The 20,000-nt window shown below is 27.4% G+C and overlaps 1 protein-coding gene across 1 annotated transcript in view; it reads right to left on the reverse strand.

Annotated features, from left to right (window-relative positions):
- Positions 1-5,250: 5,250 nt before the first annotated feature.
- The window catches only part of LOC136076084 (uncharacterized), a 67,575-nt gene continuing 52,825 nt past the window's right edge, over positions 5,251-20,000 (reverse strand). Inside the window, exons 5-6 of the mRNA XM_065789547.1 lie at positions 6,196-6,390; positions 5,251-5,724 (exon numbers count right to left, since the gene is read on the reverse strand). Coding sequence (XP_065645619.1) covers positions 5,590-5,724; positions 6,196-6,390 — 330 coding nt within the window. The 3' untranslated portion in view covers positions 5,251-5,589. The remainder of the gene's footprint in view (positions 5,725-6,195; positions 6,391-20,000) is intronic.

The raw sequence follows: 20,000 nt of genomic DNA on the forward strand, positions 1-20,000 counted from the left end.
TTATTGATGATGCATACAATGGATTAAGTGCTTTGATCAAATCCTTAAAAGCTCCAGATTTAGAAAGACGAAGAGATATTCCAGTTTGGAAAAAGGAATTTGCTAATTTAATATCGATTTCTTTTTTTGATTCTTGAGTGTATTTCTTCAACTACTTCGGTTTTCTTAGCTGAGATTATGATACATTTGTTGAAGTTGATTGATGATTCAGCTTTTTGTTTTGCAAACGATTGTTTCTCATCTTCACTAGCGTTTGGACATGATGTTCGTTTATGTGCTGCGACGCCCATTGAACTGTCTTTTGGCAGGCAATGCAAGTTCCAGTTCTCTTTACTGAATTGAGATTTTGCAAATATCTTTTTATTGTAAAGTTTTCCATTGTCTTTCTGTTTAAGGAAAAACGTTTAATTAATCTATAAATTTTTCAATTTTTCATTGTTTTACTTACTTAACTCTTTAATTAAAGCACTTTTATAATTAATATGTTAAAATTATTAATTATAAAAGTGCTTGAGTTAAAGAGATTTAATAGTGGAATTGAAAGTTATTAACTTTTAATTCCACTATAGTCGACTAATTTATTTATAAAACACGTGCCTAAATTTTTTTTTTTCTTTTTGCGCGTCTTTCAGGCCTAGGGGGCAAAAATTTTTAGGGCAGGGGGGCAAAAGTTTTTAGGCTTTTTTGTTCCCAGGCTCGAATCATCGCAATTTTTTGCTAAGCACCTTTATTTGACATAAGTATAAACATAAATTTTTGGAGTTTGCTCCATGTCTGGGAATTAGTTATCTCAAACACTAAACACTATGCTGGATCCTCAGCATAACACCAATCATCGCAATTTTTTGCTAAGCACCTTTATTTGACATAAGTATAAACATAAATTTTTGGAGTGTGCTCCATGTCTGCGAACTAGTTATCTCAAACACTAACACTATGCTGGATCCTCCGCATGATACACTTTAATTATATTATGCACTTGCACCTAAACAATATTTTTTTTATATCATATATTTGACTCAATTAAATTAAACCTGCATTAAATGTAGTATCAAAGTAATTTTGTCTTACGCATGTCTTTTTCATACAACATATTTACCAAAAAAAATTTTAAATCAAATAAGATTTTCTTTAAAGAAGGTTAACTCTACACATACCGGGTATTGATTAAAGTCACCGATAACGTGGCAAATAATTAGTTACTTTTTCTTCTAAAAAAGCACATATTTTAAAGCAACGATGAAGTACTCCTACATACGCACACACACACTCAAACACCCACTAAATAGTAATAATAAAAAACTGTGAAAGAAGTTATATATAAATGTCTCTACGACGATAAAGGATCGATCACCTACATTAATCTACTACTTAATTTTAATTCGGGCTTACAACACCGTGGTTTTTATTATCTTTCTTCTTTATATATATATATATATATATATATATATATATATATATATATATATATATATATATATATATATATATATATATATATATATATATATATATATATATATATATATATATATATATATATATATATATATATATATATATATATATATATATATATATATATATATATATATATATATATGTATATATATATGTATTGTGGTTTATCCTCCTCCGCCTAATTGCCATACAGCGGCCATATATGTGGTCTTGCTTCGCGGGCCTTGGTATATAGCAAGGCCCTTTGAAGACGAAAGTAGAAAATAAAATAGCGAAGCCATTTGCTAAAAAATATAATTTTTTTGTACTAAAATGCGGAAAATGTTTTTAATTTAAGTATAATAGTTCAGTAAACTAAGACTGACAATATATATATACATATATATATATATATATATATATATATGTATATATGTATAAAAGACATGGTGTTAAAGTAAAAACACTCTATGTTATCTCTAAGTATCTGTTTTAGATGTTTTAATTTAATAGCATCTGCAGGAATGCTTTTAAATTAGTAATGCAAGATCAATTACTGCATGTTCCGAGGAACATGAAGTATCAAATACTTTATGTTCCACGGAACATGCAGTACTTGATCTTGCCAACCAAATTTTAAATGGTTTTGATAACAATAGTTACACACTCGGAACTTTTCCATATCTGTCAAAAGCATTTGATACTTCAACCACAAGATTCTTATTTATAAACTACGCAATTATGTAGTAATTCACTCCAACTTAAAGTGGCTGCAATGTTATTTACAAAATCGTAAACAAGGAATACCATATGACTTAACATGTTCCCCATTTGAATCAATAAGTTGCGGAGTTCCCCAAGGGTCAATACTTGGACCTCTGCTGTTTTTAATTTATAATAATGATATTTATTTGCCTTCAAAAATACTTAATTATATTATTTTTGCTGATGACACTAATGTTTTCTTTTCTGACTCAAATTTAAAAAATATTTTTTATATTGTAAACACAGAATTAATATATCTTAATGAGTGATTTATAGCAAATAAACTTTCATTAAATATTGAAAAAACGAAATATATTTTGTTTGCTGAATCATCTAAATCCGAGAACCTTCCACTTAAATTACCTGAACTAACAATTAGCAATATTATAATAAAAATAGTTTTTTCAATGAAAATACTCGGAATAATTTTCGATGAACATTTAAATTGGAAAAACCAAATAAAGCTAGTCGAGAACAAAGCTTCAAAGACTCTGGGAATTATGCACAAGATAAAACATCTTTTGAATAATTCATGTTTAAAAAATTTATACTTTTCATTTATACATAGCCATATTAACTATTGTAATATTGCCTGGGCAAACAGTCATTCATCTTTCCTAAAAAATATTTATACAAACCAAAAGCAAGCAAGTCGATTTGTTTTGGGCACAGATAGATACGAAAGTGCCGAGCCGTTACTCAAGGAAATAAATGCTCTAAACGTACACGAACTAAATATATACCATAACTTGTTATTTATATTTAAACTTCAAAATGAAATGATTCCAAAATATTTTTTTTAAAGCTTCACTCGAATTTATCATAAATATGAAACAAGATACTTAACGAGTAATTACTACATCCCTCTAACATCACTCAAAAAATCTAGCTTCTCGACTATATGCCGGGGAGCATGCTTGTGGAATTCGGTCCTTGACGAAAATTATGAAAAAAATAAAATCTATTGATACATTTAAAAGAACTATAAAAAATTACTTACTAAATTTAAACATTACGTCCATTCTCTCATTTTTTTAAAAATTTGAAATAATTTTTTATTTTTAATGTATTTTATTTATTTTTAATAGGTTTACTTTACAGGGCAAGACCATTTTTGTCACAAAAAAGTCTCAAACTTATCTACTTCTCATTCATACATAGTTATCTCATGTATGCCAATATAGCATGGGGCAGTACCCACAAATCTTCAAGACTAGTATACAACAAAAGCAAATTTACTCATGCTCAACCCTTACTGGAACAAATGAACGCACTAAATATATTCCAAATAAATATTTTTCAAAATATACTTTTCATGTTTAAATATAAACTAAGTCTGGTTCCAGAGCATTTTACAACACATTTTTTTAAAAACAATATAAATAAATACAATACAAGAGCAATAGGCAACTTTAAGATACCTTTTGAAACAACAAGACTCTCAAAATTCTCAGTTACATATCGTGGTCCCTATTTATTTAACAAATTAGTTTCCAGAAACGAATCACTATTAAACTTAAACAACGAACACTCTCTGAAAAAAAAGCTAAAATCTACAATAATCAAATTAAACAACTGTTAGGAAGTTTTTTTAAATTTGAATAAATAAACAAATAAATGTAACTTAACTTTTAATACAAATCGATAAAAAAAATAATATTAATAACAAGGTATATATGTAACACGTATATATATATATATATAAACACCACGTATGCAATTGATTTTTTATGTGTATTACACGTCTAAGAAATAGGTACTCGATGACAAGACTGACTTAAGTCTTCTGCGAGCTTCCTATGACTACAAATAAGTATTTCTTTTTATCAATCTTACACAAATTTTATTTTTATCATATTTATACAATAACGTTATCTTAAAATGTGGTAAATTAACTTATGGTGAAACATCTAAACTCTCCTCCAAAAAATCAGCAGATTATTTTTATTTATTGTATTTTTTATTTTAATTGGAGTAATATAGAGATATATTTCTCGGATTATTTTTACTTACACGTTATTATATTGTTGTAATTGGTATTTATTTTATTCATGTCTCGGAGTTGTAAGCAACTATATTTTTATTTACCTCGTATATTTTGAATTTTATATTTATGATTTAAATTTGTATATCTTTACTGCCAATCAGTGATTGGTAACATGTAATTACTTTGTAGTTGTAAAATAAAACATGAAAAAAAAAAAATATTGTATTGAATATGTATACGAATATGTACTGATATGTAATTTTTTATTTGTTATTTCTAATAATTTTTTTTCAATTAAAAAATTTTTTTTTTTTCTTTTTTAACTATTATTTTTTTTTTAATTTTTTAATTTTTTTAATTTCTTTTTTAACCTTTAAACTTTTATTTTTTTTCAAACTTATTAATTTCACTCTTTTATATAATATTGGAAGATGTAAAATTTTATTGTACTTTTCTGTATTTCACGAAGGGGCTTGATGATAAGACATTTTGAGTACTACTTGCCCCAGTTAGCTTGTAATTATATATATATTTGTTTAAATTTATAAATAACATTGTAAAATGCGTAATAATGACGAAATAAATGATAATAATAATGTTTACTATATTGCGAGTTGGGCAATGAATATTTTACAGATACTGTATTCTTTCTTATCACGCCAGTATAACTTGATCGATAAGAGCGTCGGCCTGATAAACAGAAAGTTCATATCTTAATTGCCGCTTTGAGAATTTTACCTTAAATTTCAGATTTTATATTCTATTTCTTTTAGACCTAGCGCGTTGGTCATGATTTTCCCGTACGAGTCTGAGTTCATCATTTCTATCGCATGCATGATATCACTATTATTTTTTTTACTATACGCTTTTATCTTTTCTCTCTTTCTAATTTTTTCCTTATTTCATTTGACAGCTCGGCTAGGCCTTTGATGCGTTTTGCATTTTTTTAAATTATACATAAATGTCGCTACCATGATAAAAGATCGGTTTGTAGGAATTAGAATATTTTATATATTTTGTTTTTAACATTTTATTAAACATATATGAAGAAGAAAATATTTGTAAAAACTAAAATATTTTATCTTTAAAATAAACCATGGCGTCTAACTTTAAAAAAAATGTATTTAGAATATTTAGAAATACATAAACATAATGCCAAACATAATGCTCTTTTTATCGATATAGCAATGTCTCTAACAAGATTTATCAAGGAGATAAAATGCTGTTACATTTAACACATCGTTTCATTTTATTTTATAGAATCTTTATGTTTCGTCACGATACTTTTATATAATGGTGTCGGTAAACATTTTATTTCTTCAAATTGGTTTGCCTTAAATAGTTCATTAGGATAGTAAAAAACTTTGTTAAGTGTAATATATATAACTTAATGTGATCTAATCATCTGATAAGTAAGCTAAGTTTTGGAATTTTTCTGATAAATGACCGTTAGAAGTTTCTGTTTTAGTGTTATTTTCTACGTTTCCACTTTCGATATCACCATAGAACAAAGTATTAGGTATGACAGCATGCTAAAAGATAAATTGTCAATATTAAAATATTTCATTATTTTAGCTATATAATTATTCAATGTTTAAAATTATTATAGTATAAATTGAAATCAAGTCTTCGTAACTTTTTACTATTTAATTCTACCTATAAGTACTTTAATTAGGTAAAGAGTTGGTTAAAAAAAAGAGGTTAAATTACAAATGAACAAAATAGTTTATAACTGATGTCCCTTATCTTAATTCAAAAAAATCGTGATATAAATAATATTTTCTTATTTTAATAAAAACTACGATTATGTACCTAAAGTAATTCTTTTTAATAAAAAAGATGGTTTAACGATTATTTAACTTTTTAGAGAAAAAAAAACACACCTTAAAACAAATAATTAGATCAACAAAACATACTTTGTATTCCGAGGGAAAAGGGAAATATCAAAAAATATTTCATAAATAGCTACTTTGCATTTCCGATTTATATTTAAAAAACATTACCTCTTTACCATTTTTAATTACTTCATTATCTGCTTTCGTTTCTTTATGTACATGTAATAAATCATAATTCGTTTCTTTATTTACTTCTTTATGCACAGGTAACATCTCAAAATTTGATTTACTATCTGGATAAAAAGAACCCGCTGAAAAATGCTCCGTAACATAAATTCGGTCTTTATAATCTCTAATTTTTCTCTGTATTTAAAAAAGTATAAATAATAAACGATGAGAAAAGAAACAATGTAATTTGCCGAAACAAATATATATATATATATATATATATATATATATAAATAAATATATATATATATATAAATATATATATAAATATATATAAATATATATATATATATATATATATATATATATATATATATATATATATATATATATATATATATATATATATATATATATATATATATATATATATATATATATATATATATAGACAGGGGCGGATGAAGCATTTTTTAATGTTTGAGGAAATTCCAAACATTTATATGTTTATACTTATGTCAAAGAAAGATGTTTTGCAAAAACTTGCAATTATTGGAGCATGGAAACATAAAAAAGCCCTAAAATATTAGCTGCACCTGCTTCAAACGTAAGAGCATTAAATTGGAAAATAATTTTCTTAGTGTTCTCTACTAAATTTATTTTTCATCTATAAATTTTAAATTCCATACAGTAAACACTTAGCGTTCAAAAATTACTTTATATAGTCAAAATTTATGAACGTTTAGAAATTATTTTATGATGTTTCAAACATATTGATGAATATAGATTTGATTAAGAGTATTTAAAAAATTATTTGATCAATTTGCTGCTCTCACACTTGGGGCAGGTATGTCTAAAACCTTAGGGCTCTTTTGTTCCCAGACTCCAACCATCGCAATATTTTGCAAAGCATTCTTATTTGACATAAGTATAAATATAAAAATGTTTGGAAATTACTCCGTGTCTGTTGAGGCAAGTTTGAATGGTTTATTACAAAGAACATATAAAGTTTTTTAATTTCTTCTTATCAGAAGCTTTTTTAATTTATCTTTATGTTAGCACTGTTTCAACCTTACATCATTTGATACCCAATTTATCTTAGAAGAGTAGAGTCCGGCGTTTCCAGAAATATTGGCCTTGCTTAAATAAAAGAATAATTCATCGTTAATAACAATCATTTTTTTCCAAAAAATTGAAACTAATCTACAGAATTTCGAACGAACAGCTGCTTTTTGCGCCGGTGTTCTTTTAGGTGTTTTAGTTTTTTAAGATAATAAATAGTATTTATTAAATACTATTGTTTTTATTGATAATTTTACATATGTATGATTGTGATACATTGAATCGTTTTACAAGACCACGTTGTGAAATGCTTTGTGGCCACTTCCAACTATCCTTTCGGTCCTATATTGCTCTCCTTTCTTTTTAGTATATTAGGTAAAGTAGATTCTTGAATGTTTGCCATTCGAAATGATTGAGAATAAATTTTTTGAAAATGATTGAAAATAAAGCTTTTATTCTCATTTGGATGCAAATCCAAAAATGCATACACTCGTTTTCTAAGCGAATCTTCGTCATAAATAAAAAAATTGTAAATAAAACATATAAAGAGTTATATTTGTAACTAAATAGGTGTAATTGCAAGTTTATTCCTTCATATTTTTATAGTTAATAAAACTTTGTCGAGGTTTTAGTAATCACATGTCAGCAATTTGGTTTCAGAGGCGGATCCAGTATTTTCTGGTTTTTGAGATAGCTAACTTTCAGACATGGAGCAAGTTACAAACTTTTATATGTTTATTTTTATGTCAAATAATGATGCATTACAAAATTTTGCAATTATTTGACCAAGAAAATGTGGAAGCATCAAGTTGATAAAATATTTTTTGTGCTATTCTCAATTAGACTTATATTCATCAATAAAATTTAAGTTTCATAGTATAATCTCTGAGCATTCAAAATTTATGATCATATAAAATTTGTAATCCCCTCAAATAGAGTAAGAAATTGAAGTTGCTACACAATATAAAAGTTTTCTACTTTTGTTATTGCTCATCAATGGCAGGATGGTTTGCTTGCAATAGAGAAATTGATTTAAAAATATAAATTAATTAAAATTAAAAAAGAAACAAAACATAAAGTTAAAGATATATTAGTTATCCTTTTTGCAATGTTCAATATACTTGAAATATGTACAGCATGTTTTTCATTTTTCAGGTTTTCAATAAGCCTTCCTTAGTGTTCATTCCTTGTTGGAATGGCAAAGAATTATTTCAAAAGGTTTACAACAATAACAAAAAACGTGTAACTATTCATTAATTAAATAATCTATGCACGTTTAAAGTTTTTTTTTCATCTTGCAGTTATATTAGTTCACTAAAAATTGTCTACTTTTCAGGGCCGACAACACGAGTTTTAAAGTGGAGGGGCGTAATTGTAAATTTTTTAAAAAAAGTTGTCTATATTAAGAATTTTTTTTTTTAAAAAAAAGTGTGGGGGGGGGGGGGGGCAATTTTACCCACGCCGCCCCACTCCTTACCCCGGTGTCGTCGGCTCTGCTTTTTCTGAATTGTATGGAAAACTATTTTCTATCTTTTTGAAATTAAGTTTTCAAATTTACATCACTGTGAATCAAAAACAATGTTAGGCCTATCAGAAAGATCATTAATGAGAAAAAAATGCGGATATTTTATGGCATTTGATATAGACTCACAGGTAAACTTATCTAGCTCTGCTCTAACATCCAAATAATGAAAGAGTTCATTTAAAATTGAAAAATTTTGTTTCCGTTGCTTTCAAAGTACTGCCATTAATATTACTTAAAAGGTTATTTAAATAAAAATTTATCAAAAAGTTGTTTTCAATATTTGGGATGATCAGAGCAGTGTTTGTATAGTTCCTAATTAACATTGAATTTATAGTGCAGGAGTTCAGTTGCTTGTTCACTAAAGATTTAACGTGAAGATTGATGGTTCAACACTAATTCTTGAAATGGTAGGACACAGCATGAACCTTTGGTGTGATAGTTACTGGCAAATAAAGGAAAGGTAATTTAAATTTCCGTTTTAAATTTTTCCCCTATTATTTTTCTAAAACATATAGAAACAACTTCATTAAAATGTCTAAGAGTCTCAATAAAACCAAGTACTTTGTTGGCACAAACCTTTCAGCTATTCGTTAGAGAATGTCAATCTTTTTTAAAAGCTTATGGCAATCATTGTCTTCAAAATTTATAAACCGTGGAAAAAGTGGAGTTAAATGTACAACTCAACTGACCATTATTTAGCGCTTGATCAATAGTCAAATAAAAGTTTAACAATTCTAAGAAGAAGATAGAATTTCATAAATAGAATAACACAAAAAATATGTGAGTTGTCCATGTTGATCAACGGTGTATTAATGACATTTTTAAAATGTGATCAGGTTCTCCAGACTTACCCATTGTATTTATATACATAAATACATAAATACATACATAAATCAATACGTACATACATATATACATGCATACATACATACATACATACATACATACATAAATACATACATACATACATACATACATACAGAACCGTCCTTAGGGTGGCGCGAGTGGAGCAGTCACTCCAGGCCTTGCGCTTAGTAAGGCCTCGCGCAGCGAGGTCTTTCTAAATGCGAGCAACCAAAACTTTTACTTATTTTCGGAGGCCTAACTCTCGTTAAAAAATAAGTAAAAGGCCTTACTGTCATTAAAAAACAAGTAAAAGCTTTTGGTTAAATAAAAATAATATAAAAATATACGTGCCAAAAATATTTATCTGATTACCAACGCAATAAGTTCAAATAATTATTAATTAGAAAACATATCAACATGATTCTCCTTTGTACGAGATAATAGCGTACAAAATAATGCAAAACATCGTTCAAAACTATTAAAGCTCTTATTTGCAAAGACATCACAAATGGAGGGCTCATATGTTTAACGACTATAAAATACTTTTTAAAGAGTGATAAAGTTAAAAAAAAACTAATAGATCAGACAAAATTTTCATTTTTTTTTTCAAAAATTAAAAGTAAAAAAATATCCGAAGAGAAGAAAAGAAAACAAATTATATGAAAGAATATAAAATAAAATTCAAAAGTAACTTTGAGAAAGCTCAGCATACCAAGATTTTTTTATTGTTTTTGTATTTTTATATTTTGTTAGTTATTCATTTTATATTATGATTTATTTTTAGTTAGTTTTAGTTAATGCTGGTAAGTAATGATTTTTTTTCTTAGCTTTTTTCGTATATGTTGTGCACATAATTTTGCTTATTATTTTTAGTTAATCATTTATAGCATTGTACTATCATTTTAGTTTTATAAAGTGTTTTTTTTTATGGCTGGTGGTAATTTTCTAACTAATATTTTAGTTCGCTTTTAAGTGAAACTCATTTAATAATATAGTTTGTAAGTTACAAACTTACAAGCAAATTGTAACTATATATATCTTTATGGTTATAGATGTTATAACTGTCTGGGCCGTCCCAAAGAGATTTTAATAGGGGGAAGATGGGTGATGTGTCTGTTTTTTGCCAACTATAGCCAAAAAATTTTTTTGCCCAACTAACTTATCTAAAAAGAAAAAAAAAAAGTCCGACATTTACCGATATTTGTCGACTGCCAACTATAGATCGAATTTTGCCGACTTTAGTGTCCGATCTGATAATTATAAATTAATAATTATTATGGCATTAGTGACTATTATTTTACTGTATTAACCAATTTAAATCATGACTAGAGAAAGAGACAAATATAGAAAGTTTGAAAATTTTTTTTCTTTTTTTTTAATCTTTTTGTTCTTTAGTCTTAACAAATTTGTAATATATAATAGAATCTTTACAGAGTAAGTAAAATTTTAAAAAAAATCACAAAGTTACGTTATAATTTTGTGATTTTTTTGGTGACTTCTCATGAATCCCATGTGAAGTCACCAAAACACATTAAGAACGTTAAAAAATGGAAGGAATGTAAATTGCGTTTAAACAAAGCTTGAAGAATTGATACAAAGCACAGAGAACTGATAGATAAAAAAAAAAAAGCACTGGCGTGAGGTTCTGAAAAGAATTTTTAATGTTATTAAATAATAGTAGAACAAACATTGCATTCAGAGGATCAGACAGCAAAATATACAAGCGAAGCAACAGCAATTTTTTGGGATTGATTGAAATGTTGGCTACGTTCGACCCCGTCATTCAAGAGAATGTTAGGCAAATTCAATCGTCTGAAATTCATAATTACTACCTAGGGGCAACTATTCAAAACGAATTAATAAAGCTGCTGTCTGAAAAGGTAAAACCTACGAATGTCGCAAGCTAAGAGCAGCTAAGTATTTCTCAGTGGTGCTAGACTGCACACCGGATCTTAGTCACAAGGAGTAGTTATCCTTGGTCATTCAATTTTTAAAAATTGATATGAATGCAAGTTCTCTTAAGAGTGAAAATGAAGGTGTAAGCATCGAAGAACATTTCCTTAGATTCTTAGACGTTAAATTTTGAAGAAGAAAAGGATGTTTGTAGAAATGACCTTTTTTCTGAACTTAAGATTCTTTGAGAACTACCTTAGCCGGTAGAAACCGGCTAAGGTGGATTTTGAGATTTATTCATCAGATTCAAAACCCATTTCCGAACTCATTTATAGCGTATAGAATTTTTCTGACTATACCTGTAACTGTGGCAAGCGCAGAAAGGGGTTTTTCACACTTGAAACTCATCAAATTATATTTAAGGTTGTCCATGGATCAAGAAAGGCTATCATCTCTGGCAACGTTATAAATTGAGTTTGAGACAACAGCCAATATCAATTTTGATGACATTATTGACAACTTCGTTGGAATGAAAGTGAGAAAAGTACAGTCATAGTGAGTCTAAGTTTTGACATCTAAGTTTTTGTCCTTTTGAAGCAATTTTAAAAATTATCTAACTATGGAGAATTTTTTTTACGATATTAATTATACTGCATTATTTTTTTATTGGTCAACAAAAACTACTTGTTTTAACTAATATGATTCAGGATACTATTACAAAATTATGTTCCATTATTTTACCGATGTGAACACTAATTATATAACATCTATCAACCTATGAGCACCCTTCATATCGATTGACGAAAACATAATACGTGCAAATAACATTACTATTTTGTAATAATATGCTATATTATTTATTATTCAAGAACCCAATAAAGAAAAATTTAATTAATATTCTAATTCATTAATTACTTGACGGACAAAAGTTTTTATTTATTTTACATTACTAGGCCTATATATAACCTAGAATAATAACTATAAAGAATAAACTTTATCGTTATTATTCTAGGTTATTTTATAAAGAACTCAGTCCTTTTAAAAAATTACACGAAAATAACAACTCAAAATTATACCAACCCGAAATATATGTTTTGCACTTACACAACCCCTTTTCATACAGTAAGAGATAAAACTTTTACTTCGTCAAAGCGCTTAAAATGACGAGACTTGTTCTTTCAAGAAGACCTTGCAAAAATGTTTTGCTCTAGGCCTCGCGTTTTCTAAGGACGGCTCTGCATACATATGTATAAATCCCTGTAAACACAGATTGATTTAGAATTGGTCAATATTTAGTCAAAATTAGTCGAAAAATGGATAAAACGTTTAGCGACTTATTATTGACTAAAAACCGACGTTTGATTAAAATGTATATTTCAAACTTTTTTATATATAGGTTTACAAACGTCAATCTAACGTTTAAAATATCGACTTACATTAGTCAATATTGTAAACCTATATTCAACCTTCCAGTAAACACACAAACGTCTATTAAAACATCAAAACAATGTTTCGACAAAACGTTTAGATTTGGTTGATTATCCGTTTAGAATGAAATCCAGATTAACGTTTAAAACAAACGTCCATAAAACGTGTATATTCAAACGTATTTTACACGTCTATTATAGGATTATTATACGTATATAAATACGTTTAAATCTAGTCTAATTAACATATATAAAGCGTTTAGATTTAGACGAAGTAAACGTATATTCAACTTATAGATCTTGTCTAATAGTTTCTTTGATTAAGTTAACTTTTTAACTTTGTATAAGTAATAAGTGCTATACAGGTCTTGAAATTTATAAATAAGATATAGTTATAAAAGACCCGGTGTAGTATGAGATTTTTACTCCCACATTTTTTTTACTCCCCAGTAAAAATCACATATTAAATTTTTACTCCCCAGTAAAAACCCCATATTAAATTTTTACTCCCAGTATCTCATCTCATATTAAAATTTTACTTCCATTATGATATTATTTTTACTCCCAAAAAATATTTTGCGGCAAAATGTATTTATTACTGTGGTTTCTTAAAAAGAATTAAAAAAACAAATCTTTTAAAGCAGTAGCTTATTTTTTTTTTAATTTAGCGATGCATACTGAATTTATTTTGTAAATTAATACTAATGTTTTTTACTGTAATTTTCATTTAATTAGTTATTAATTAATTAATTTTAATTAATTAGTTATTAATTAATTTTAATTAATTAGTTATTAATTAATTAATTTTAATTAATTAGTTATTAATTAATTTTAATTAATTAGTTATTAATTAATTAATTTTAATTAATTAGTTATCAATTAAATAAAAAGTACAGTGAATTTTTATTATTTCTAAAATAAGATTGTTGTTGTTTTAAGTTTTTTGTTGCAAGCTTTGATTAGTTTAATTTTAATTTCATTACCACTTTTATTTTTATAGTTGTAGTATGCTTGCTATAACTCTTTAAAAATACACTGAAGTCTTATTTTATAAACCAGGTGTGATGTTGGTTGTTATTAATAACAAAATAACCTCACAATATATTGTGAGGTTGTTTTGTTAGTTTTTATTATATAGAAATGTTTATGTTTTTTTATCTTTCCTTTGAATGAATGTTTGTTAAATATTTATTCTTTTTAAATTCATTTGTTGTCTTTATTTATTGTTGTTGTTGTTATATTTTTTATCATACTGCGATACAGCAACCTTTAAGTACATGTGTGTTATATATGTGTGTTAAATTATTCTTTGTAAATTTTTGTATTTGGAAATTTATATTTAATACTATCTGTATTGTAGAAGTAGTAGCATATTTAAACATAAATGCTATAAGTGCAGCAGTTATATATTTAAAATGCAGCAGATGTTATATATTTTTTTTATCTTGCTGAGCTACTGGGGCATACACGTCTACAGGGAAATAAAAATACAAGGCCAACATTTTTTAAATATTGGCCAAATGTAAGCCTTCGCCAATATTTTTAAAAACGTAACCAAGAACAACATAGAATTATTCCTTTTCTTCTCTTGTCCTACCAGTTTGAGGTGCATATACTGATACTATATTAAACACTGACTTTCCAATTCCTAATCTCAATGCCATCACTCTCTCATTCACTCGTCTTACCTTAACTACATGATTTATCAATTTTTCTGCAACTAAAATACCAACCCCTTACATTCCTTCTTCACATCCAACCCAGTAGAATTTGTACCAGCAACTATCATATCCAATAGTCTTAGCACCGCCACCTTTCCAACAAGTTTCTTGCAGGCAGCATATGTCTATTTTTTTTCTACCTGCCATTTCTGTTCATTTTTTATTTGCATTCAACCCTCATTGGCCGATCCAAACTTTAATCTCACACCTTTTATCACATTGACACTCACCAGCTACTTTACCAGGAGGTCAACTGGTGTTAGGACCGACCATGGATGCTTTAACATACTTGCTACTGGCCATCAGATGCGCCTCTTGTAAATCTGTGTGACAGGTGATGCAGTATTTTTTTTTTAAACTTGACATTTTGAAGCCGATTTTACAACTGGATGCTCTTCCAAGCGTTAATCCGTTTTATAGTTCAGGAAACTGAGTATTTTTATACTCAGTTTTCTAAGTGACAACATCACTAAAAAGTCTACCATCCAACGTTAACGAGCCCCTCCTACCCTCACCACTTTAAAGTGGGGTTTTATTTCAGAGTTTTCCGTCTCCTATGTGAATATCATTCACCGTGGCTAAAGAGTCTACCCTGCCCAGATCAGTTTAATGTCATGACCTGGACTGGCATTTTGATTAAATTTAACACTTCGATTGAATTGAGCATGTACAAGTTACATTTTGATTACTATGATTATATTCTGATTATAACTATTATATGTATGAGTTATATTTTGATTGAATTTGACATTTCAAGTCCTGGACATGGCATTAAGCTATTCTTTGGGGTAGGTGAGGCTCCATAGCCGTGGTGAAGGCAACTCATCTTCGAGAAGAAAAACTCTTATATCAAATCCTCAATTAATGTGAATTGGGTAGGAGGAGCTCATAAACCTTGGCTGGTAATCTTCCTAGTGAAAGTGTTATAATAAAAATACTCAGCCCTGTTTTATAAAATAGGTTTACTACGAAGTGCATCCAGTTGTATAACTTCCTTCAAACTATCCATTATATCATTTTCATTTTGCAAGGATTAGTTATCTCACTTGTCAAATCATTCATATATATGAAAAATAAAAGGGGTTCAATAACTAATTATTGTGGTACTCCACTTATGACTTTTTCCACTCTGAGCTGATCACACCAAGAATCACTCTTTGTGTTAGTCCACTTAGAAAATCTTTAAACCAATGTATAATTTGTTTTTGAATCCTATATGATTGTAGTTTTAATAACAATCTCTTATCAATAATTAAAGTTAAAAAAACCCTGGTGGGGGGAGAGAAGTTCATAGCCCTCATTTTCCCTGGATATGTCACTAGTTTTAAGATTTCTTTGAAATTTCTTTTTAAATTTTTTTGACTTCTTCAACTTATCTTCATTATATTTTTTCTCTAATCCATAATTTTTTTGAATAATAATAAATATATTATTTAATGGAATGAATGAGAATTATCTAAATTATCATTTTTAATATTTGAATGAAATAACACTGCATTACAAAATATAAAAGAGTTTCAGTGTTTAAAATAACAAAAATAATAAATTTTTAAAGCAAAAATCTTAAAAAATATGAAAATAACTGTTTAGCTATTTTCCTAATCAAAAAGATAAATATTTTCTTACCTTTTTGGCGGAACATTCTTTTTACACAAAATTAGTAAACAAATATACCATAAGAGTCTGTAAAAGTCTAAAAAAACCTACACCAAAATCAAAAAAACGCCAAAAAAAAAACGACAGCAAAAAAACACGCTTTTCTGCAACTCTACACATGCCATCAAAATAATTATTATTTACAACACATATTGATATTTAAATTGTTTAACATGTAAATTAAAAGTTTTAGTCACCACTATTTTTGTTTATGTTTCACAATATGATTCAGTATTGTTAATTATTTATTTTTTTAAGAAGTATAAGGGAGTCATTTTATTAGAGATTTTTTTTTTGCGATTTTATAGATTGAACATTATTGTTAAAATTAAATAATTTTTTTCCTGTATTGAATTTTATCACAAACTGTTTCATTTACTTTCTGTCTTTATTTGACATTTTTGGGTGAATGGAAACCATCTAGACTTTTATCACCATGGTGATTATGGTGTAGGTGGTATCCATTTACGTTTAGTATTGTTTTTTTTTTTGTCCACTTTTTGGTCACGGGCAACAGCTAGAACTGTAATAATAGTTTAATATTTATTTTCTATTAATAAATATTATTATAATAAAATAAAATAAATAATTGATTATTTATTTTCTATAAATAAATATTATAAATAAATATATATTTATTTCATAGAGAAAAGTTATTTGGTGTAAAGAAGAGCAACACCATGTAATTAAGTCTGTGCACGATGGTAATGATATTTCTAACGAGGCTAATGCGTTATCTGGCCACATAGGCATTAATTCAACAGCAGAACATATTAAAAATAGATTTTTTTGGTTTGGAATGGTAAAAGACATTACCGCCTATGTTTCAGAATGTGACAACTATCAAAAAGCAAAAAATAAGAAACTTCAAGTTAAACCATTATTACAAAGCATATCAATTCCAAAAGGTAACATGAAACAGGTTGGGATTGATTTGACTCAACTCCCAGAAGTAAATGGTTATAAATATATGATAGTACTTATCGATTATTTCAGCAAATAGGTAGAAGCTGAACCTCTCTTTGATAAAACAGCCAAGTCTGTGGCATTATTCCTGTATGAACAAATATGTAGACACAGATGTTTTGAAATACAGATAAAAGATCAAGTTCGTGAGTTTGTGAATGAGCTGTCTAATGAACTTCACAGGAAAACTGGGACTTGTCAACGCATGACGAGTGCATACCATCCACAAGCAAATGGTTTAGTAGAACGTCAAAATCAATCAATAAAACCTTGGTAATGGTGTTAGAAGATGCTGCTATTGAATGGTCGTTTATCATTGACGGTGTTTTTTGTTTTCAATGAGAATTAGAAAACACAAATCAACTGGGTTTTGCATTACTTTATCAAAGAGAACCAGTTCTGCCGATTGATATAGATCAGAACTTGATTGACTATAATGATAATGCTACTCTGATTGATGATGATTCAAATAACAAAAAAGCAATTATGGAAACTTTCAATAAAATGAATGAAATGAAAAAGTATATTTTCGATGAAGCTTATGAAAACATCCAAAAGTCACAAATTAGGAAAAAACGTGACTATGACAAAAGAGTCAATCCAAAGAATAGTATTTCTATAGGAACAAAAGTGTTATTGCGAAATCATATACGTGATGATAGAAAAGGTGGAAAGTTTGAGAAGTCATGGATAGGACCATACACGGTAACTAATATTTCAAGTACAAATAACTGTAGTTTAAAGAATAAAAAAAATGTAATATTGAAAAAAAAAGTATAACCTAACAAGTTTGTCCTTATACAAAGAGAAATTCTTAAAATATAACAGCATTCAACTAGAAGTAATTAATAAGTTATCAAATGATGATAATGTCAAAACGGAACCAATTATCAAAGACGTTGAATCAAGCAACAAATACAATAATGCTAAACATGAAAGCAAAGTAAATGCTTCAAATGAAAGAATAGCAAAATGTGCAACTGTTGATATGAGAAAATCGATTGCAGAAAAGTTTCGAATTGTTAGCCAACAGGATGAAATGACTGGATATTTGAATATGCCAATTCGTGCGCATATCTGTAAAACTAAAATGCTTGAAAATGCGACATGGGCAACTGATGCGGAGATAATTGGATGTGCTTCATTTATGCAAGTAGATATACAAGTATACAGCAAATATGGAGCAAAAACAAAATGGATGATCTACCCATGCAGTTTACGGCTTAATAAGTTAAACGATTATTCTATATTTCTAGACAATTCAACTGGAATTCATTTTGATGTTGTGATTAACAGTTTAGTGCACTTATTTATGTAATTATTTTTAAATATTGCTTGTTTCTTAAATATTGCGTTTTAAATATTGCTATTTAATTTTAGTTATTGTTTTTTTTTTCTCGCTCCATGTTTACTGTATTATACAGTATACATTCTGTGTACTCGAAAATCTGTGCTCTAAATAAGCAGTTTTTATAGTGTTTTTTTTTATAGTTTTATATATAACAGGTCTACGAAGTTTCAAACAAAGAGTTTGGTTTAAGCGTCATTTAGGGACATTTTGTTTATTAATAGTTTCCTAACATTTTGTCAATGTTTGATTCAAACTCTACAGAAATTTTAATAATGTTCATAAACTTACATACCTTTGATGAATTACTAGCATAATAGATAAAAATCTTTTTATTGCAAATAATTTTTTAATTTGAAAAAAAATAATTGCTAACCCAACAAAAAAAGGTAAAAATGTTAACGTCCCAAGAACATAAATATCTTAAGATTACACCAATATTAAAATTAAAATTTTAAAAGGTTAAAATTTGTGCCTAAACCAAAAATTAAAAAAAAAATTTAAGCGATCAAAAATAGCAGACTTAATAGTATAAAAAACTATTTTTAGCGATAAAATACTCATTTGATAGGGTAATTGTAGGTTATTTTTAATTTTTTTTTAGGTTCTGGCACTAAAAGCATTAATAATGAACATATTCTGAAAATTTGAAGCTAAAATAATGTTTTTTTATTGAGATATCATTGTTTTCCTAGAGCTTCTCAAAACAAAAACTAAAATTGAGGAAAATCAATTTTAAAATTATAAATCGTGTACACTACTCAGATAAATCATTAAAAACCACCAGCACAATAATCTTTTGCATTTTCTTTATCTAATTTTTGTTTAAAATAGTTTTTTCTAATAGATCTTAATTTTTTCCTTTTTTTTTTTCGTTTCTTCTGACATTTTTTTGTTCTTATTTTTTAAACGTATGGAGTTTTTATAAACTCCAAACGGTAAAAGTACTGTAAATTCACCTTTTTCTTGTATATAACTTGACAAGATGCTCCATCAGACTGCCATTTATATAAGCTCTTTTCACCCTTGGTGCAAAATATATGACGATATTCTTTAGAAGTAAAATTAGTGCAATGATGAAGTGAAGCTATTACAGAGTTCCTCATTTCCAAAAGAATACTTGGATTTTGTCGTTATTTAAAAATAGCCATTCCAACATAATTTTGAAAGGTATTGATTACATTACCCGTGAGCCGACCTTTACCAGATACATCTTTTCCGTCAGATAGTTTTACCCGTCATAATTCTTTTTTTTCAAGACGTAGTAGATAGCAGATACATTCTTGTGAATGTTTAGAGTAAAATAAGGTACATATTGTGAAATGAAAATAACGAACAAACTTTTGTTTACGGTAACTAGG

This window comes from Hydra vulgaris, chromosome 02, assembly GCF_038396675.1.
Source record: "Hydra vulgaris chromosome 02, alternate assembly HydraT2T_AEP".
NCBI classification, from domain to species: domain Eukaryota; kingdom Metazoa; phylum Cnidaria; class Hydrozoa; order Anthoathecata; family Hydridae; genus Hydra; species Hydra vulgaris.